At 37.6% G+C, this 23,024-nt stretch overlaps 1 protein-coding gene across 1 annotated transcript; it reads right to left on the minus strand.

Moving 5' to 3' along the window:
- Window positions 1-6,826: 6,826 nt before the first annotated feature.
- Window positions 6,827-22,890, minus strand: LOC145598991 (protein ABCI7, chloroplastic-like). The gene is made up of 3 exons (XM_081655403.1): window positions 21,868-22,890; window positions 9,253-9,512; window positions 6,827-7,359 (listed from the first exon to the last, which is right to left on the minus strand). The coding sequence occupies exons 1-3, from the start codon at window positions 22,786-22,788 to the stop codon at window positions 7,041-7,043; spliced, it is 1,500 nt and encodes a 499-aa protein (XP_081511529.1). The 5' UTR covers window positions 22,789-22,890; the 3' UTR covers window positions 6,827-7,040.
- Window positions 22,891-23,024: the final 134 nt, after the last annotated feature.

The following is a 23,024-nucleotide window of genomic DNA, read 5'->3' on the forward strand; positions in this document are numbered from 1 at the left end:
TATATATAAATGTAAGTAGAAAACCGTAACAAGCCAAATGGGATAAACATTATAAAATGGAAGGACTCAAGGGTAAGTTACGAAAGTATTTTAAACAAGATATGTCTTACTATTCAATTAGCAAATTATTAGAGACTTACAGAGTATCTATATTATCTTGCATGAAAAGAGAATTGTTGGTACAATGTAAAACTTGTATATGTATCTCTACTATGCACAGGTTATCCAAAAAATTCTTAAAATAATTGTTAAATTGCTTCCACTTTTCGTGAGGGATTTCCCAAAATAATGTAATAATATAAACTAATTCCTTATATACATTCGTTTAAAAACTATTTCCCGCAATACTGTACATGTAGGCTCGATTTTAAGGTTTGGTATTTGCAAGTATAAAACCGCTAACATTGTTGGCAGTTTTAACTAATATAGAACCTCTAATGGTATTAAAGGTTTTAAGCATAGAACCTCTATTGATATTAGCGGATCTATGCATAGTTACTCTATTGGTATTAGCAATTCTTTATACACGAACCTTGAAATCGAGCCTATATGGACGGTATAGTGCCTCGCCCCAGATCAGTAGCTACTCCCCCAGTTTTGCTTTTCATGCACGCCGTGCAGATGTCTGCACGTCTGTGTCAAACCTTCGCACGTCCGTGAAGACCTGTAATTGACCCGAATTCTTGTTTTCTCCGTCCTTTTTGTTTGGAGGTAATATAAATACCCCTTTTAGGGCTCATTATTGTAGGGTAGTTCTAAGTTTTTAGAGCTTTTCTCTTAATTAGTTTGTAATCTTTTCAAAAACTCTCAAATAAGTAGTTAGCTTTTAATTCTTAGCTTGGAAATCTCAATCCAAATCATTGTAAAAGAAGAACTCCGCCATTGTTATTCAAGTTTGAAGCTTCTTAGTAATTATTTCTTACTATTTTCTTCTATCTTCTCTCTACTTAGTTGCTAATTACTTGCTTAAGTCTTGTATGCTTAGATTGTTAATTAGTTTAATTCTTAGTTTAAATTTTTTCATGAATTGCTTGAAATCTTTAATTACTTTAATTCATGGATTTTGAGTAGTCTAATTTCTAGGGTTTTGGTAAAACTCTCAATATAGTCACTAATAACTTGTTGCATGTGATAATTTGGTAATTGTGGGATATGTTAATAGTTGAGATTAAGTGATTTCCTTGTTAGTTCTTGCATTTGGCCAATGGTAGGACTATTTATCCAAACCGCTTTCTCAACGAAGGATTAAGAGATGAGCTTGAGTTAGATTCCTTATGCTTAATTGACTTGAAATGCCATGAGAGTAGGAATTTTCAATCAAGGGAATGTTTATGTCATCATGATTATGCTTATAACCACGAGAATAGATTGTTTTCAGGATTCAATCTAGCTTGAGAGAATAGTTGGGTGCCTTAAATGACTTCCCCTATTTTATCCCCTAATTTACCTTGATTATTGTTGCATGCTAATTGTGATTTGTGATGAAGTTAAAGAGTATAACCTTAGCCCTAGATTCCTCTTAATATTGTTGATTTCCTCTTGCCTTAGTTGAATTGAACTAGTAGAAGTTACTTAAAACCAACCCAAATTTGTCTTACTTTAGCTTATTTAAACAGTAGTATTTCGGTGGATGTTTCAACGCCTCTTTTGGGTTTGACCCTTTCTTACCCTTGCTATTAGTTAGTGAGACCAAAATAGGATTGTCTTTGGTAGGCTCGACAACGGCCTATCAACATCTCAATTCCCATTGTTGGCTCTAATTGTGTCATTGTTTCATGGTCCCTTAACATCGCCACCAACCCTAAATCGCTGCCAAATGCCAACAACCCCAGCAAAAAAAATAATAATAATAATAATATAATAATAATAATAATAAATCTATTTATTTATTTTTACCAATTTTCAACCCTCCTTAATGTTCTGAATTATTAACCAATCCAAGTCTGGGCTAGACCGACCGACCGGGCCAAAGATCCAAAATTTGAATTTCAATAATCAAAAACCAGAATGATTAAGCTAGGACCAAACTTAGACCGGATAGGAAAATCGGTCAAAAACCCTAACTGGACTGGTTTTAGAATAAAGGAAAATACAAAAAAAGTAATAAAATTTTGCAAAACTAGGAAGAAATAAAGGGAAAACAAATTTTAATGTCTTTTCTTATAGGTCCATTAAAAAAAAAAAAAAAGCTCATAATAAATTGAAGTTTTTCCAACTTAAAGGATTATCTTAATCATTTTCAAATAACGTATCATAATTTAAGTAAAAACCTGTGTGGTCCGCCCAAGATCGATTTATTAAAGGGTAATAGACTAGACTAGGGCGGATAAAAGATCAAAAAAGTTTTTTTTCTTAACCCAAAGATTAGAGTAGCTGATTAGGTTCGGTTCATTATTCTAGTACGGATTAGATTTTGAGCACTTCTACTCGTGGCGCCCAAGAACATCAGGCATATGCATTCCCAATACAAATAATCAAAGGGGTTGGCATTGTTTCGCACGCCCCTTGATTTATTGTAATTACGTTATAACAAACTTTCCTTAATCAATAAGATTTCAACGTTTACACATACATGGCCAAATTACCGGTCTTAAGTAAAAGTTTTAATATAAAATCATTTAAAACAATCCTCATTTGGATAGTATATAATTTATCTTTTTTATGTGAGAACACAATCTTCTAATATCTTTCATTTAAGCAAAGCATTGACCATATTATAATTAAGGAGGACTGAAATAATATCCTTTATATATATATATAATACATACTTTCTTATTTTCTTAAACCTAAACATTAGCACTGTGTCGCCGCTACTCTCCAAATCAATCGCGTCGTTCTCAATTTATCAATTGGTTTTAGATTCCAAACCTTTTCAGCATACCATACAATTTCTGTAGTAGCACCATCATTCGAGTGATCTACATTTAAAACTAAGGTAAAATTCATTCACTATGCTTTACATTGCTTATGAGCCAAAAAGGAGTATTCTAGTTACCATTTCTCTCTATTTCAATAAGATTGTGTACATTTTTTTTTCTCTAATTATTCCTCAATCTAATTAGGGTTTTTTTTTTTTCAAAAAAGAATTAATTCGTAAAATTTATGCATTTGATGCAGAATTAAAAAATTTCTGATAATTTTTAAGGATTTGGGATTAGTAATTTTTTTACTTTTTTTTTTTGAAATAAGATTTGGGATTAGTAATTTTTTTTCTTTTTTTTTTTTTTTTTGAAATAAGATTTAGGATTAGTGACATATCTTGTAATAGTTTAAATTTGTGGTTTTTCACATAATTTTATTTGTAGATACTCTAATTTAATGATTTTTTACACACAAAAAAAAAACAAAAAAAAAAGAAAAAAATTGAATAAGTGATTTAGAGAATGCCCTTGGATTTGAAATTTTTTTTTTTCAAGTAGAAAATAAATAACTAATTTTTTAATCAATATCCTTTTTATTTTACTTTTTCTTTTTACTCACCACTCATTTTGACTTATTATTCACCACTAATTTGTTTCTAGGAAAAAAAATAAAATAATCAAGTGAGGTCTTGTTAGATTTTTCTTGATATCTTTTATTTTATTTATAAATTTATGTATATAAATATATTATTGACCAAAGTCGTTGCTAGCACAAAAAAAATATTAAAAAATAATAATAAATAAACCGCTTCTAGTCAGATATTATATGTGGATTTAGCTTCTCTTGCAACAACAATGTTGATGTAATTTTTTTTTTCTTTGGGGGGTTGGGGGGGGGGGGATTTGGGCCTTGGGATTTTAAATGAATCATTAATGGTAAAGGTAGTCCAAAATTCTTGCACCATTGTTAAGAAAAATTAGGAAAAGTTGGTTTGAATTATCTTAACTTAATTTAGGCCATTTGCTTTTAATATTTGATTATTTTTTAAACTTCGAGGGATATTCGCTTTCTTTGGTCCCAAATAACCAAAAACTTAGGGTTCGTTTGGCATTGTTGTGGTTTTCAGTTTTTTTGTTTTTTGTATTTTAAAATTATATGATATATGTCATATAATGAATCAAAAATTAGTCAAACTTAATAAAATCATGATAATTTTGAAAACTGACAACAGAAAAGTGGAAACACCTTTTTCTTTTTTCCTGTTTTTGGTTTTTTGTTTTAAAAAAAAATGAAAACTGGAAACAAAAAACAATGCCAAACAAGTCCATTTAATGGTTTTTTTTTTAAATTTTTTTTTTTTTTTTTAAACTTGTTGACCACAACGACCAACGTCATTAAGAACACCCACTAGGGTGGTTTCTCAGCATTGCAGAAATTGGGGGGGAGGGGGAGTTTAGGCAGTGAGGGAATGTGAGGAGTTGTTTAAGCGCGAGGGGGGGGGGGAGGGGGGTTGGTTTTGATGGTTGGGTCCAGTAGTTTTCAAGGGCGATCGCGGTGGAATGAGAGGTGGTCGACTATGAAAGGAGGATGGTCCTCTTGTTTAAGTGAAGGGGAAGGTGGTCAACGATTGGCCGGAGGGGTTGTATTTTTGTTAAAGTTCGGAATATTAAAAATCATCGATAATTGAGATCATTAAATCGAATGACCTAAAGTTAAGATTATAGACTTGAGCAAATCAAGCCTGGGCTGATTTTCCAAAAGATAACCCAATAATCCATTTTTAATTAAATTTTTGGTCCTACTTGATTTTAGCCCGAAAAGCCGCTATATGTTATTGGCTTGAAATAGCTGGTTTGGGCATGACCTTTTTAGATGCAGCCTTAGCCCAAACTGGGCTGTTTTTTGGGCAAAGCCCAATCTGGCTCTTGATCACCTTCACTCACATGCTTTTTTTTTTTTTTAAATTTTTTTTATGAATAATTATTCACATACTTTGGATAAGTATAATAATAAATAACATATAATCATTATTAATCAAGTTAAATTTTAATTTTTGAAAGTGTAATTGTTATTCATATATAAGTATAAGAAAACTAACATATACAATAATTAGTATGAATAATTGATATCTATCTAATACGTACCCGTGTTGCTCTCCCTCATTTATGAAATCAATCGTAAATAACATTGAATATAATTTATCCATTATGTATAGGATCATCAATATTTCAAGATTTGTTGCGCCATTAATTTGAAAATGTTAAAATTTGTGATCAATACATAATTAAAGAAACCTATATTTCAAATACAAACTTTTATTGATTACTGATCAATAGTATACATTTCTAAGGCAATGTTATATGTTTAGGGATATTGCATTAGTGGCTTATGCTTTAGTATATGTACAGCATTTACTTCTTTCATGGGCAAGTTTTGTTATAAAAAATTCTAGAAGTCCCCCATCAAAATAATAGAATCCTTTTTTCTTACAACTTCCCATTAATCCACTCTTTTCTTATCAACATTGAATCACAGCAGCAAATTCAGACAGAAAGAGAAGGCATAGTGATGGAACTAAGGGAAGAGATTTCATGGAATTCAAGAAGCTCGCCGAAGAAAACGCAGGGCCAAAAGAGGAAGGAACACAGAAGGACGTGGTGACTGGCAGTAAGGAGGCAAGGTCCAAGAAAACACAACACAAAAACAAGGAACACATACCGGTCAGGCCCATTGTGCTGGGGCTTGAAGCGAAAAAGGAAGAAGAAGAACAGCAGGGCCGAAAAGTGAAGGTTAACAAAAACAATAGCCCCAGAAAAGGCCGGGTTCAAGCTAGTGCAGGAAAAAGCGCCAGAAAAGGTCAAGTGCAGGCTAGTGCAGGAAAAATCCCCAAAAAAGGTGAAGAACAAGCTGGTGAAGGCAGAAGCTCTGGAAAAGGTGAGGTTCAAGCTGGTGAAGGCAGAAGCTCCGAAAATGGTCAGAAACAAGCTAGTGAAGGCATTAAGATCTTTGGTGCGCTTGTATTGCCAAAATGGTAAGGGGGGTTCCTTTTCAAAGCCCTCCAGTCGGCCATGCATTAGGATTCATCGTGGAATGGCAGGGGACTTAGGAACTTTAATTAAGCAGACAATACTATAGTTTCATTTCTAAAAATTTTGTGCGTTTGATCTTTGAAACAGTTTTTGTTTATGTAAGACCATTCAGTCTCTGGAGTACTTAGATTGCCTTCTATACAGTTATGTTTTTTTTCTTTTCTTGATGGCACAGATGGGGTCGCTTGGAGTAGGCACCTAGCAATATCGTAAAGTTCTATGTTAGGGATATCTATTATATGTGTTGTCTTTGTTTATGGAGCTCAGGACGTTAAGTCCAGAACCCAAGTTTCAAATTGGGTAGACAGGTAATGACAAGCAGGGAGGTTCTACTACTATCCAAGGGTGGGATGGCTGCATATGCCGGAAGATGTCCAATTAGCTTGTTGATTTCCTATAAGGGGGTGTCGATTTACACAGTGGAATGGGAAGAAGACACCATTCGCATTCGAATCCTATTAACTTCCCTACCATGCTATCTGACCATGCTCCTATTACATTCTGAATTGGTGGATGGACATAATCTATTTAAGGAGATTCTTTCTTAGGTTTGGAATGGGAGGTACGGTAGAACAGTAATGTCTATGCAGATGGATAGGTGAAGCCAAATCAGGAATATTCATATGGTGCACGGATTTTGCCCTTCACAGGCAGTCTACTGTCATGCCCCCAGTAGAAATTATTGAGCACCTAGGTTTCAGGCCAGAAAGTTTCTGGTCTGTGACTCTGTGAGTTACCCAGGTTCATAATCTAGCAATTAATGCTACAGGGTACAGATACCCTTGTTCTGTTTCTCACATCAATTATCAAAATTTTCATCGTTTCTGTGATTGCCAAATTAAATCACATCGTATATTTTTTTTAAATAGGCAATATAATACAACAGCATATTTTGCACATATGTGAAACTTACAAAAGTGTACAACATATGGAGAAACTATACTTTCATCACATGAAGCAATTGGTATTTACCTATCCTTTCAAAAAAAAAATAAAAAAAAATAAAGAGGGAACTGAATTCAGGAATACATACACTGTCAAAATTAGAATGACGCAGACAACTTTATTTTGCATCTGTTTATGGATTCATCAAGCAATAGATTTTACAGTGGGAACAAGTAACTCGGCAATGTGACTCTTCGCCTTTTCCCTCACATAAGCAATAGGAATGCGATCAATTACCTCAGCCCCAAAAGAGTAAATAAGCGCCTTTCTAGCAGTCTCCAAGTCAATGCCCCGAGCCTGGAAATAAAAGAGCTGATCCTCTTCTAGGTCACTTATAGCAGCACCATGAGAGCACTTGACATCATCTGCAATTATCTGGAGATTGGGTTTCACATTTACTGTTGCCTGAGGAACAAGGAGTAAACTCCTTGTCAGTTGGCCAGCATCTGTTTGCTGAGCATATCTGCGGGGAAAAAAAGAGTTTTAAGCAAAAGAAGCAAGTATAAGCTGTACAGACTACTGCTCAGAGATAAACTAAGACACATAACTGCAAGTAATTGATGAAAAGAGTAGCATGACTAGCATCTCAAGGGCTTGAAAGGCAACAAGAGATATTATACATTGAAGCTGTAAGAAATCATCTATATTTTGGGCATTAGTTGGTGGATATATACACTGGTGCATGGAACGATGATAATAAAGAAAAAGGGCAAAAAAAAAAAAAAAAAGAATAGGATAAATGATAGAGCAAGGAAAAACGGGTTGGCTTAGCTCTTCAAAAGTCACTCTTTTTAAAGGATTAAAATCTGACTAGATTTAATTTCCCTCAGTTTAAATCTGACTAATGCATTAGCTTGTACTCCACAAATTCATCACACAACAATTTAAGCATATACGAAACACTAGAAGTTTGATAAATTGGACATTATTCATCTACACTCAACACAAGAATGCAAAGGAAATGCAATACTCAGCAAGAATGGACTATCAAAGTTAATCTCCGAGAATATACATAATTCTACTTGAACAGCCATGGTCAATATTAACTATCTTCATTAGACTCACAAGTCATTCGTTGATGATCTAACATTTGGAGGGCGGGGGGAGGAGGGTACTGTTCCGGCAGTTCCTTTAGGCTTTCAGGGCAGAGGGTGGACCGGACCACTGGACCCTCTAAATCCCATGATGGCACATTCCAAGTTTCTAAGGACATGCTTTTCAGAACAAACAGCAATAGAATCAAAGAAGGAATCCAATAACTTAGAACTAATAGAAAGCTCATACTGTCAAGTAGAGACCAATAGCAAAAACAGATTGACAAGACTTCTTCGTGGGCGGTTCAAGACACTACAAGCTTCTGTGAAGGTGCAATATACCTCAAAAAAAGAGATTTGACATACAAGTCACATTAAATAAGGAAAAAAAAAGGAGTTCTTAAATACTACCTCCGTTTTCATTTAGTTAACAAGTTTTGACTTTAGCACTATTCACACACACACCTCCCTTTGACCGTGTTTTGTACTTTATACGTAATGAAAAATATAGTCATGTGGGATCTTGTTAGATTCGTCACGTTATATACTTTCAAAATATCAACTTTTCACAATTTTTGTTTATCGATAATTAAAGATATTAATGATTGAATAAGTGCATTGGCAAACGTGACTAAAGAAACGTGCCAACTAATAAGAAACGGAGGAAGTAGCTTTTTCCTTGGTTGTAAAAAAGTATAGAAGACTAGAAGAATATTCCTACAGCAATTCTTTTAGAGATTTATACAAAGTCAAAGAATATGAAAGTTTTTCTTCTCTTTTGACAGGAGACATTACAATAAACCATTAAACTTTTTTCAGGTTTTGTTGCAAAAGGGTAAAAGTTGATTATTTATGATCCATGAGAGCTCGACAATTAGCTTAGCTTCACATTTTAATTCAAAATTATCTTACCAATGATAGTACACAACCATTACTACATTTTTGTCGCATCTTGTTTAGTAGCACAGGAACATTATATGAGAGTAGAAATTCTGAAAAAGTGAAGCTAACTCAACGCATTGCTGGCCAATATGTTTGCAATATTTACTTTGCTATTTCTTAAATACAGGAAAAGGTTTTGCATTCAGGTAAAGTATGATATACATGCTATGCATATTAAAGAAGTGTAAATCATGGATGACCAGCATCAAGGACTTGAAACTGAGTATGCCAAGAAACATGGACAATATCTAACCCATCATCTGAAAATTGGATTTGGTTTCTATGACAAACATGAAGGTGTGAGAGATTGACAAAAGAAAAAGAAACAAGATATGACAGCTAGAATTCCTACGCATGCCAGAGAAGAATAGCAAACTTACCTATTAACTCTTACATTCCCATCAAATACAGCTTGTCCCCGTGGATGAGCCACGATGCACTTGTGAAGTTGGTTGGTGTAACCGCGTGGATGGTCCAAAATCAGACTGCTGTGCAAATCCTGCGTCTGATCATTGATAGATAGATGCAGTGTTGACAATTCTGTAACTGTATCCGGGCCAACTTGCTGAACATGAAGATTGTGTCGGCTCAGTTTTCCACCAGAGCTGAATTCTACAAGCTTATAGGTGCTAGCTGATTCCTGTGGAGGCAAGTACCAAATTTAACTTAAAGAACCCAACATTCAATCCTTCTTCCAAAACAAATGTTTTTAAAATATAATGCGTTGAAAAAACTATACTCCATAACAGGTGGTGCAGAGTATTCACACATCTTATTTACCCATTTCTCACCCCCTCTCACCTCAGTTCTCAATTACAACTCACAACCCACTTCTTTCTCCCTACTCACATTTCACCATGGAAGCCACCATAACCATGACACACCACCATCAAAAACACCTTAATTTCTCCTCATCACCGCCACGGCACCACTACTCCTCCCTTCTCCCCTCAAGACCAGTCTTACAATCCTCATAAGCAGATTTCAGCCATCTTATGCAGTTGACTCTTCTAATCAACATTCAGCCCCTATTTCACAATAAATTTTGTAAGCTTATAGGTGCTATCTAATTCCTGTGGAGGTAGGAATCAAATTCCTCAGAATCAACAGGGTAGCCCCTATAACTACCTGATGCTCATAGGATCTTCCCCAAGAGAGAGACACAGAGGCTTTAGCCAAGGAGAAAAAAGGAAGATAATGAATCCCCGCAAAACACCTCAATCTTCATAGAACAGCCAATGAATCTTTCATTCTTTCTTGCTTTATCACCTTCCAATCCTTATAGGGAGAATTCAGCCATCTTAAGCATACAAATCTCCTTATAAACAGTCTGCCCTAAGTATTCAAAACAAAAATTGCTCTTTGGTGAAAAAATTATTCTAATTCCATTACTATTACACCACTATAATGAGACCTATTTACAGCAAAAACTTGTATCCCAGAATGAGGTTATATTATGATTTATTAATCCTACATGTGATGAAGAGATAGCTTGAACCCAGAAATTATAAATGATTCTATGTGACCTGCCAGTGTAAATATCAACTGTCTTTCTTTGACTCACAAGTTTTAATTATAAATGCTCTAAACTCTGAAATAAGTGTGATGGATTATCCTATGACCCGACCCCATACAAGTGTATACCCGGAGATCCAAGGGTAGCAAGACAAGAGTCAATGGTCAAGAGATCAACATTCAACACCAAGAACAACAGCCAAGAAGTCAGCAGCAACAACAACAAAGAACAAGAGGACAAAACCCATTAAGAAGTAACTAAGGAAAACAAGCAACAAAACTTCCACTATGTCTAATATGGTTTTGCCATTTTAGTTAATATTCACATGTATCAACCTAAGAATAGTTCTATAAGTATGATAGTAAACTTAGTAGTATGTATCCAGAAATTGAGTAACCTCAAGCTGCTTGGTGAGATTAATAGTCTCTAAGCTGCTTGGTAAGATTAATAGCCTCAAGCTATTGTTATCTTAGTTCGTAATCAATAAAACACTCAAGCCTTCCTTCTAGTAAATCGTATTATAACTTGCATAATTCGTAGTAGTCTATTAAAAATTGGTATCAGAGCGGCAGCTGCAACCACCGTCCGTACACCATGGATCCTAATACACCTCGGGAGTCCATTTGGGTGGGTACAACCATCCAACATGCCTTTAAACGGTCAATTTACCCGTTCGCAACTTGTACCGATTTCATAAACTCAAGCCCTCCATGGACATTTGCGACAACATATAATGGTCATATATGCTTCTAAATGGTGTTATATGACCCTGAGAAGCATGCCCTAGTATCTCAAGACTTTTCGACACTGGTCCCAAAACCTCCAAAATTCCTCAAAAAGCGTGGATAATAGCCTTCAATTTTGGAAATTTTTTGACTTTTTTTCGCTCGGAAATAAAAATTACTAAAATGTTTACCATGGTCCCTAATATCCTCCGGGATTCCATTCGGGTGGATACAACCATCCAATATGCCTTTAAACGTTTAATTTACCCGTTCGTAACTTGTACCGATTTCATAAACACAAGCCCTCCATGCACATTTGTGACAACATCTAATGGTCATATATATGCTTCAAAATGGCGTTATACGACCCCGAGAAGCATGCCCTACTATCTCAAGACTTTTCGACACCAGCCCTGAAACTTCCACAATTACTCAAAAATCATGAATATAGCATTCATTTTGGAAATTTTGACTTTTTTTCGCTCGGAAATAAAAATTATTAAGATGTTTACCATGGTCCCTAATATACTCTGGGAGTCCAATTGGGTGGGTGGAACCATCCAATTTGCCTTTAAGCATCCAATTTACCTATTTACAACTTCTACCGATTTCATTAACTACGCTTACCACGGACGTTTATGATAACATATAATGATCATATATGGTTCCAAACGACATTATATGACCCCAAAATGCATCCCCTAATATCTCAAGAATTTTCGACACCGGCCCCGAAACCTCCAAAAATCCTCAAAAAAACGTGGATAATAGCCTTCAATTTTGGAAATTTTTGGACTTTTTTTTTTGCAAGAAAATAAAAATTAACGATATGTTTTCCATGGATCCAAATACCCTACGGGAGTCCAATGGGTGAAACCATCCAATTTCCCTTTAAGCATCCAATTTACTTGTTTACGACTTCTGTCTTTTTCATTAACTAAGCCTACCACGGACGTTTATGACAACATATAATGATCATATATGGTTCCAAACGACATTATTTGACCCCGAGATGCATGCCCTAGTATCTCAAGACTTTTCTGGCCCCAAAACCTCCAAAATTCCTCAAAAATTATGGATAATGCCTTCAATTTTGGAATTTTTTGACCTTTCTTTGCCCGAAAATAAAAATTGTTGATATGTTTTCCATGGTCCCTAATATCCTACAGGAGTCCAATTGGGTGGGTGGAACCATCCAATTTGCCTTTAAGAATCCAATTTACGTGTTTACAACTTCTACCGATTTCATTAACTAAGCCTACCACGGACGTTTATGACAACATATAATGATCATATATGGTTCTAAACGGCATTATATAACCCCAAGATGCATCCTCTAGCATCTCAAGACTTTTCGACACCGGCCCCAAAACCTCCAAAATTCCTCAAAAAACTTGGATTATAGCCTTTAATTTTTGAAATTTTTTGCCTTTTTTTTACCAAAAATAAAAATTGCCGAGATGTTTTCCATGGTCTCTAATATCTTCCGGGAATCCGATTGGGTGGGTGGAACCATCCAATTTGCCTTTAAGCATCCAATTTACCTGTTTACAACTTCTACCGATTTCATTAACTAAGACTACCACAGATGTTTATAACAACATATAATGATCATATATGGTTCTAAACGGCATTATATGACCTCGAGATACATGCCCTACTATTTTCGACACCGGCCTCAAAATCTCCAAAATTCCTCAAAAAGCATTCAATTTTGAGAATTTTTTGACTCTTTTTCGCCCGGAAATAAAAGATTTTTACCATGGACCCTAATATCCTCCGGGAGTCCAATTGGGTGGGTAAAACCATCCAATTTGCCTTTATGCATCTAATTTACCTGTTTATAACTTCTATCGATTTCATTAACTAAGCCTACCACGGACGTTTATGACAATATATAATGATCATATATGGTTCCAAACGACATTATATGACCCCGAGATGCATCCCCTAGTATCTCAATACTTTTCTACATCGACCTCGAAACCTCCAAAATTCCTCAAAAAGCGTGGATAATAGCTTTCAATTTTGAAAATTTTTTTACTGTTTTTTTCCCGAAAGTAAAATTTGACGAGATGTTTTTCATGGTCCCTAATACCCTAGCCAATTTATTGAGTGAAACCATCCAATTTGCCTTTAAGCATTTAATTTGCCTGTTTACAACTTCTACCGATTTCATTAACTAAACATACCACGGACGTTTATGACAACATATAATGATCATATATGGTTCCAAACGGCATTACATGACCCCGAGATGCATCCCCTAGTATCTTAAGAGTTTTCGACAACGGCCCTGAAACCTCAAAAATTCCTCAAAAATTGTGGATAATAGCCTTCAATTTTGGAATTTTTTGACGTTTTTTTGCCCGAATATAAAAATTGTTGAGATGTTTTCCATGGTCCCTAATATCCTACAGAAGTCCAATTGGGTGGGTGGAACCATCCAATTTGCCTTTAAGCATCCAATTTACGTGTTTACAACTTCTACCGATTTCATTAATTAAGCCTACCACGGACGTTTATGACAACATATAATGATCATAAATGATTCCAAACGGCATTATATGACCCCGAGATGCATCCCCTAGTATCTCAAGACTTTTCGACATCGGCCCCGAAACCTCTAAAAATCCTAAAAAAAACGTGGATAATAGCCTTCAATTTTGGAAATTTTTTGACTTTTTTTTGTCCGAAAATAAAAATTGCCGAGATGTTTTCCATGATTTCTAGTACCCTACGTGAGTCCAATTGGGTGGGTGAAACCATCCAATTTGCTAGTAACCATCCAATTTGCCAGTAACCATCCAATTTACTTAATTACAACTTCTACCAATTTCATTAAATAAGCCTACCACGGACGTTTATGACAACATATAATGATCATATATGGTTCCTAACGGCATTATATGACCCCGAGATGCATGCCCTAGTATCTTGAGACTTTTCGACATCGGCCTCGAAACCTCCAAAATTCCTCTAAAAGCGTGGATAATAGCCTTTAATTTTGGAAATTTTTTTACTTTTCTTTGCCTGAATATAAAAATTGCCGAGATGTTTTCCATGGTCCCTAATACCCTACGGAAGTCTAATTGAGTGGGCGGAAGGCGTGGAAGCATCCAACTTGCCTTTAAGCATCCAATTTACCTGTTTTTGTACACGTCTCTTGTATTGGTTATAAGCTTTCACGGAGCCTTTATGTAGCCGAACAATGGTCACATATGGGTCGAAACAATATTATATTACCCGGGATACATCCCATAGTGTTCCGTGAAATTCCGACATCGGGCCCCGACACCTTCTAAATTGATCTGATTTCGTGTATTATAGTCTTTATATTTGACTTCCGTATATCATTTTTTCACCCGGCGAGATTGTGCATCCAAGTACTTCCATGGGTTCCCAAATGGCCTTGGGAGTCATAAATAGTGTGCGAAACAATCTCATTCATCCTTAATCATCAAGTCTTAAGGGAAAATCGACATACCCTCATATGACAAAATATCTCCACCTTATCCTTGGGTGCACATGTCTTGTGCACATGCCACACACCCCCTTGCACCATCCAACATCCCAACACTTAGGCTTTGTGACTTATCTTTATCTCATACTTAGCATTTTTTAGCATATAAGATGCAGTGCTAACCTCGTTTTCCAAAATATAGGTGTTTTTAGGGAATATGGTGTGGGGAGGGATGAATCGAAGTGACATAGGGCTGAATCTCAGTAGATCGTGGCAGCAAGGCTACTCTGCCACTTACTAAATCCCCTCGCATATTTAAGACACTGTTTATTTATATATATATAGGCAAATCGAGGCTCAGATGGAAAAAAAAAAAAAAAAAAACCCAGGAGGAGACATTGAAGAAATTAATCGAGGAGGCCGTTCAAAAACTTAAAAGGAGGATAGATCAATTTCGTGCTCAACAAGAAGCCGAAAGAATACTAGAGAAAGCTGAACAATTGCATCGAGATTTGATTGCAGGCAACCCAAGTTTCCTAGACCTCCTCCACTCTTTGACGAACTTCAAGATTTGATTTCAAGAAACCGTAATGATCGGAGATGGAACCAGGTAGATCAGTGGAACGACGAGAATCGTGAAGATCAAGGCGTAGTTGGGAGGTGGAAGCACAACAAGCTCGAAATGCCGATGTTTAAAGGAGCAAACCCCGATAATTGGATTGTAAGGACAGAAATGTTCTTTGAATTCTACAAATAATTGGAGAAGGGGAAGCTATAAGCAGTCTTAGTCGCCATGAACGGTGCGGCATTGAAGTGGTACCAATGGGAGAACAAGAGGCGACCGTTGCTGGGTTAGCTGGACCTCAGGAGAAAGGTACTTAACAAATTTCGACCAACTAACGCTAAAGCCTTCCACGAACATTGGCCACCGCCGTAGTGGACTATCGCCCTGTTGGAAGATGTCTAACAGAATTTGATGTTAGGTCAATTTATATATGGTTTGAGGGAGGATATTAGGTCAGAGGTCCGTTTATTATGCCTGGCTTCACTAAAGCAAGCTATGGATTAGGCCGGGCGGGTTGTCGAGTCAGCCAATTAAGGAAAGTGGGAGTGGGGTTGGATCCGGTTCGATAGCAACAAGGGAGTAGATCCAAACACTATTAGGGCAACTAAAGGTTGGCCAAAGCCCCAGAGTCACAAGGGTCTGTGTGGGCCGACCCACTACGAGTTCCACCAGCTAACCCACCACCCACCAGAGGAACGAGAAGACTCATTAAGTCCGAGTACCATGATCGACGCGCGAAGGACCTGTTCTTCCAATTGCAGCGAGAGGTGGGGTGTCGGCCAATGGTGAAAACGCAAGGAGTTAAGTGTGTTGATGGTGGCCGGTAGCGTAACGGAGGACCAGGCGAAGGTGGCGAAGGAGAAATCGAGCAAGAACCAAGAAGAGGCTACCATCGAGGTTTTCTTTTGTTCCGTGGTAGGGCTTTCCAACCCAAAAATTATGAAATTAAGGGGACGAGTCAGTAGACGAAAGATGGTGGTGATGGTGGATCCCGACACAACCCAGAATTTTATTTCTTCCACGTTAGTTGAGGAGTTGGGGTTAGTGGTGGTCGAAGATGGAGAGTTTGGGGTGGCATTAGGGAACGGTGATACCGTTAAGGGTAGGGGTGTGTGCGATGGTGTGAAAGTGGAGTTAGACGGCGGACTAACGGTGGTGAAGAGTTTTCTTCCATTACATTTAGGGGGCGTCGATCTGATTTTTGGGAGTTTAGTGGCTTGAAAAGTTGGGCACCGTGGCCACGAACCGGAAAATTCACGTCATGAAGTTCACACTCGCCGACCTTGGAAAAAACCCAAATATCCTTAAAGGCCATGGTATGTAGCTTGTGGAAGGATAAGCAAGGGATTTAGGTTGAGATTAATAGGCTGGATAAGAAGGAAGGAAAAGATGGGCCAGAAAATGTGGAGGCCCAAATTCCAACATTTCTAAGTGGGCTGATAGAGCAATATAAAAATAGTGTTCAATATGCCCACTGAATTGCCACCTTGTAGGGGATGAGAACACTCCATAGTACTCAAAGATGGCAGCAACCCCGTGGGTGTCCGACCATACCCCAAATTCAAATAAACGAGATAGAGAAGATGATCGGAGAAATGTTTGAGGCCGATATCATACAACCCTCTACTAGTCCCTTCTCTAGTCCGGTCCTTTTGGTGAAGGACGGTAGGGGTGAGCACGGATCGGATATCCGATGCAAAAGCACATTTCAAATCGGATATCCGATGCAAAAGCACATTTCGAATTGGATATCCATATTCAAAAACCAAATATTTGATATCCGATCCGAAAATTTCGAATATTCGATTTTCGAATATCCAAAAATTTCAGATCGGATAGTCTGGATATTCATATCCGACCCTTTTTATAATATAGTTAAAATTTGTAATTACCAACTACAATTATACATATTTTTGAATCTATTAATTCCACAAGTTACAAAATGTGATAATCCCAAAATTTTAGAATCAAAAATTAAAGTATAACGCATAAAAAAAACCCAAATGACAAACCAAATACGAAGTATTAATTTTGCATAAAGAACCCAAAATAATGTAAGGCTATGTATAGAACAAATAATCATTTAAAACCATTTTCAATTACAAAAAATCAGCAAATATTGTAGATGTGTCCGTTGTCCATTGATGCGAAGCTTGAGACTTTGAGTGAGAACGGTCGATAAGTTGCCGCCTGAGAACGAACGGTGAGGTGTGGTTGTAAGATGAAGCCACGGAGGTTGTAAGAACTACCAGATGCACATTAATCTCTTTTGATTTGGTATGAACTTATGAAGAGGCTTCTATGAAAACAGGAGAGAGAAAGTAGCGAAGAAGGAAGTTTAAGAATGAGGGAAGAAAAGGGCGGAGGTGCAAAGGTGAAGGAGAGAGAAAGAGGAGAAAGAGAGGCGGGTGGGGGGGTCTAACTGTATGAGGATTTATATTGGGGTCTCAAATTTTAGGGTTTGATATGTTTTATAACATTTAAAAAATGATACAGTATAATCTCCAATCCGATATCCGACTTTTTTTTCAGATATCGGATAGATATCCGATCCGATACCCAATTTTTTCGGATCGGATATCCATAATTTTCGGATGCGGATCGGATAAACGGATTTTTAGATTTTCGGATTTTCAAATAATTTTGCTCAGCCCTAAAGGACGGTTCTTGGCAATTTTGCATAGACTATCGGGCCTTAATCAAAGAAACCATTCCGAATAAATATCTGATACCGGTTTTCAATGAGCAACTAGACGAGTTGCATGGAGCTCAGGTTTTCTCAAAACTCGACCTCAAGTCCGAATACCACCAAATCCGGGTCAAGGCCGAAGACACTCACAAACCGCGTTTTGCACCCATGAGGGTCACTACGAGTTTCTAGTCCGAATACATTCCAATCGTTGATGAACGACATATTTAGGCCATTTTTAAGCGGTTTGTGTTGGTTTTCTTTGATGACATCCTTGTTTATAGCAAACAAGAACACTTGCTATATCTACAACAAGTGTTGGAGTGCTTACAACTTTATGCCAACATGAAGAAATGTGAGTTTTGCAGGAACGAAATTGCATATTTGGGCCATGTCATCTCCCATCATGGAGTAGCCATGGATCAAGAGAAAGTGAGGGCCATTCATGAGTTAGCCATCCCACGAAATCTAAGAGAGCTTAGAAGATTTCTTGGGCTCACGGGCTATTACCGAAAATTTGTGTCCAAGTATGCCCATATTCCAGGCCCATTAACGGCCACTTGAAGAAAGATTGTTTTGGGTGGACCGATGAAACAACAAGGCCGTCCAAAGGCTTAAGGAGGCTATGACAACCACCCGGTCTTAGCCATATCGAATTTCCACAAGGAGTTCGTGGTTGAAATCAACGCTTCGGGCTACGGGTGGGTTGGGGCCATGTTAATGCAAGAAGGTCGGCCCATAGCATTTTATAGTAAGCTCTTAGGAGTTAGAGCACGGGAAAAATCAATATACGAGAAAGAGTTAATGGCCATGTACTTAGTCGTAGTTTGATGGAAGCACTACCTTCTCGTGCGACACTTCGTGATCGGACAAGCAAAGCCTACGATACATTACTCAGCAAAATGAAGTGGGTGAAGACTATCAAAAGTGGGTAAGGAAATTAATTGTTGAAGTCCAATACAAGCCTGGCCCATCCAACAAGGTGGTTGATGCCTTGTCTTGCAAAATTAGGCCTACAACTCAATGCCTTAATGTGCTTCAGCAAGCAAGTCAGTTGGCATAAATTAGAAGAAGAGATTAAATTGGACCCTTGGTTGGGCCAAATCAAATTGGGCCTAATGGAGAGGGAAGAATAATTGAAGGGGTTTGCTTTGGAAGGGAAAAGGGTGTTGTACAAGGGTCGAATTGCGATCCCAGGAACTCCCATATCATCCCAACTCTTCTCTTCGAACATCACGACTTCCCCACCGGAGGACACGACGGCGAAGTAAAAACCTATCTCGGATTGGCGGCGGATTGGTTTTGGCCGGGCATGAGAAAATAGATCGGCGAATATGTGCGCAAATGCGCGGTGTCCCAACAAAGTCCGATGGGATTGTTACAACCAATAATTCCGGAAGCGATTTGGAAGGATATTTCGATGGATTTCATCGAAGGATTGACACTATCGAAAGGTGTAGACTAGGTGTTGGTGGTGATGGACAAATTGTCCAAATACGCGCATTTCGTGGGGCTTAAACACCATTATAATGCACTTAAGGTGGCAGACTGTTTTATGCGCGAGGTGGTGAAACTCCACGGGCTTTCGGTCAACATGGTATCAGATCGAGATCGAGTTTTTATGAGTCTATTTTGGAAGGAACTATTTCGCCTTCTAAGGTACACGGTTGATGCGAAGTACATCATATCACCCCCAAACCGACGGTCAAACTGAGATTGTCAACAAAAGCCTCGAGGTTTATTTGCGGTGTTTCACATCCAATCTGCCCAAGTGGGCCAAGTGGGCCAAGTGGTTGCCATGGGCCGAATAATCCTACAACATATCTCCTCACACCGGGTGGCTGCAAGAGTGAGATTGGGTTCTGGACGAACTTTGGGCCAACCTCAGCAAGTCATGAAGAAGAATGCAAACCAAAGGCGATGAGACAAACAATTCGATGTTGGGGAAGTGGTTTATTTGAAATTACAACCTTACTGGCGACGCTCCCTAGCCAAGAGGCCTTATGAGAAGCTAGCAGCCAGGTACTACGGCCCTTTCACCATTCTCGAGAAAATTGGGAAGGTTGCATACAAGTTAGAATAGCTTTCATCAAGTAGAATCCATCCGGTGTTCCACATTTCTTAACTAAAAAGGGTACTATGGGAAATATGGGTCAATCCTTCGATCCCGGAGCAATTAACAGCGGACATGGAATTGGTGGTGGAACCCGTGGAATTATTGGAAGTCCATTATAGGAAGATTGGGGGAAGCCACACTTAGAAGTGTTGAGGGTTACCACGATTTGAGGCGACTTGGGAGGAGGGGGCAGCCATTGTGAAGAGATTTCCAGCTTTCCTCCTTGAAGACAAGGTGAATCTCGAGCCGGCGGGTAATGTGATGGATCATCCTATGACCCGACCCCATACAAGTGTATACCCGAAGATCCAAAGGTAGCAAGACAAGAGTCAATGGTCAAGAGGTCAACACCAACAACAAGGGCCAAGAAGTCAGCAGTAACAACAACAAAGAACAAGAGGACAAAACCCATTAAGTAACTAAGGAAAACAAGCAACAAAACTTCCATTATGTCTAATATGGTTTTCCCATTTTAGTTAATATTCACATGTATCAACCTAAGACTAATTCTATACGTATGATAGTAAACTTAGTAGTATGTATCCAAAAATTGAGTGACTTTCATGGAGAGTAGCAGCCTCAAGCTGCTTGGTGAGATTAATATGATCAAGCTATCGTTATGGACGTTATCTTAGTTCGTAATTAATCAAACACTCAAGCCTTCCTTCTAGTAAATCTAAAAATTCGTATTATAACTTGCATAATTAGTAGTAGTCCATTACAATAAGCTGGGCACAAAAATTGACGCAGAATCTTTAGACATTTACTTTGTGTAAAGCTTGCTTCATATTTCATGGGGTTATCATAATCGAGCTTCAAGCTACTTTCAGCCATCTTGTCCAACCAATTCTTTTTTCTAAGAACACATCTACCCGAATTTAGAAAAAACATATTCTTCTAAATGTTTGATTTATCACTACCCAATGCTTGCTTCTTTATACAAGAATACTACCAAAGAGGATTCTTTGCTGCAGCACGTTTTATTCTACATTTTATCTTTTACTATCAAAACACTTAAACAGCCTTTATAAACAAATTCAATCTTTATAGGAGAGCAACTGGATCTTTCTTGCAAGCTAACATATTTTTTTCACAAAAAAGTTTCAACTCACCTGGTTCACAATTTCATAGACAAGCAGCCTCACCTACATCTCCCTTACAAATGTCCCTATTCATTCGACAACTTCCTTACTATTGCAACATCATACAGAAATAACACGGAAACATTATCAATGACTACTAAGGAATCTTTGCCACAATATTTTCATTCTAGAATGAGACTCTCAACCCTCAGTTCCTCACAATACTTCCAAGTTAAACAAATGCAGTATTGTTGTATCTTAGACAGTGCCCAAAAACATGATTCAAAAGAGCATACAAATTCATCCCAAAATTCAGTCAAAACTGATGCAACTATTCAGGTACTTAATCAGTTCTCAGTCTTCTCACTTCTCAGGAAGTGCTAATCTGTATATCTGTATCCGCCAGTTCATGTAGAGTTTCCTATAACTCCATTATTTCATATATCAGTAGAACCTACATATACTTCTCAGTATTCAATTGTTAGTTTCGGTTTTACCTAACAGTGACAATAAAGGTGCAATATCTATTTCGGAACCAGTTTAATTAAGGCTATCATACCACCAATACAGTAAACAGTATCACACTGAGTGCACTTTAATTACTAAATGCTTGTGCACTAACAAAAGTAAAAGTAAAGACATTTACATAATAATGCACTTAATCCAAAATGCTAATGCACTAACAAGAACAGAAGCAAAGGCAATTACATAGCATTATAGCAATGCACTTAATTCCGAAATGGTACTGTTATAAGTAAAGGAAATCACATAATATAACTGTTGCCCATATTAACACTTAAATCAACAACAAAACATAATAAAAGCAGAACCAAATATACCTGCCTAATGGAAGTCCACTTAATATGGGCAGCTCCCAAAGATTGTGTTTGTACATAAGAATGGCTAAATGTTGCTCCTTCACCAATGATCACCTCAAGAACAGAATTAGTCCAATAACACTTATTACCATCTCCACCCACAAACTCCTCAACTATACCCACCTCTCCTCCCTTCTCTACCAACACCAATACTCTCGGGTTCGAAACCGGCAATGTATTCGACCCGACATCACTCCCTTTAACGGAGCAATACCTCAAATTCAAAGGGGCATCAACTCGGCACCCTTCAGGCACATAAACAACAATCAAATCAGGAGCTCCAACCCCATTTAAAGACCAAAACAAATCCCCTTCAACATTTGACACAAATTCAGATACCCTTTTCAGAATTCCCTCAGAAGATAGCTTTGACAAGCTACCCACGTACACACCCTCGGGTAAACCCGATAACCCGGATAGAGTTTCCACCAAATACCCATCAATTATTGTGAGATTGGGCAAATGGGTATCCTCAGAAACACTGGAAATGTCAGAATCTTGAGGAGGGTTAGTGATAGGTTGAATTTCAGATGATTTAATGAAGGAAGTATCAGTAAATCGATAGGGTTCGTCTTTTCGAGTAGGCCATGAGAGAGAAAGGAGGGATTCAGAGGAAGAATCCCTTAGTTTCTGCAAAGGTAAAGGTGCTGAAGAAGACGAGGAGGAGAGAGAATCTTCAAAGGTTTCTGCAATTTGGAGCACAAAAGGGTCAGAAAGAGCTGCATATGGGGTTAGAATTGAAGGTGATTTTGATGAAATTGGGTGTTTTGATTTGCGATTGAATAGAATTCGAGAAGTTGAGGGTGTTTGATGATGAGAGAGAGAGTGAAATTGAGTGGAGATGGTTTGAAGAAGATTGGGAGTCAAGGTAGAAGAAGACATTGGTTATGGTGGTGTAGCTCGTCCAGAAACCAGCATCAGATTGAGGCCACGCACAGCAGTAAAGAGAGAAAGATTTCTTGTTCTTCGGCTTCACTGTTTGTGGAGGCTAAATAAGTCATTTCCATTAGGAAATTTGTTAATTTGATTGTGAAAGTAAATTTTCAAAGGATGTTCCTAACGAGCATCTCCGAGTGTTAGATATATATGGACTTACGGAGTACTCCCTTTATTTCTTT

Source organism: Chenopodium album, chromosome 20 (genome assembly GCF_948465745.1).
Source record: "Chenopodium album chromosome 20, dcCheAlbu1.1, whole genome shotgun sequence".
Lineage (NCBI taxonomy): Eukaryota > Viridiplantae > Streptophyta > Magnoliopsida > Caryophyllales > Amaranthaceae > Chenopodium > Chenopodium album.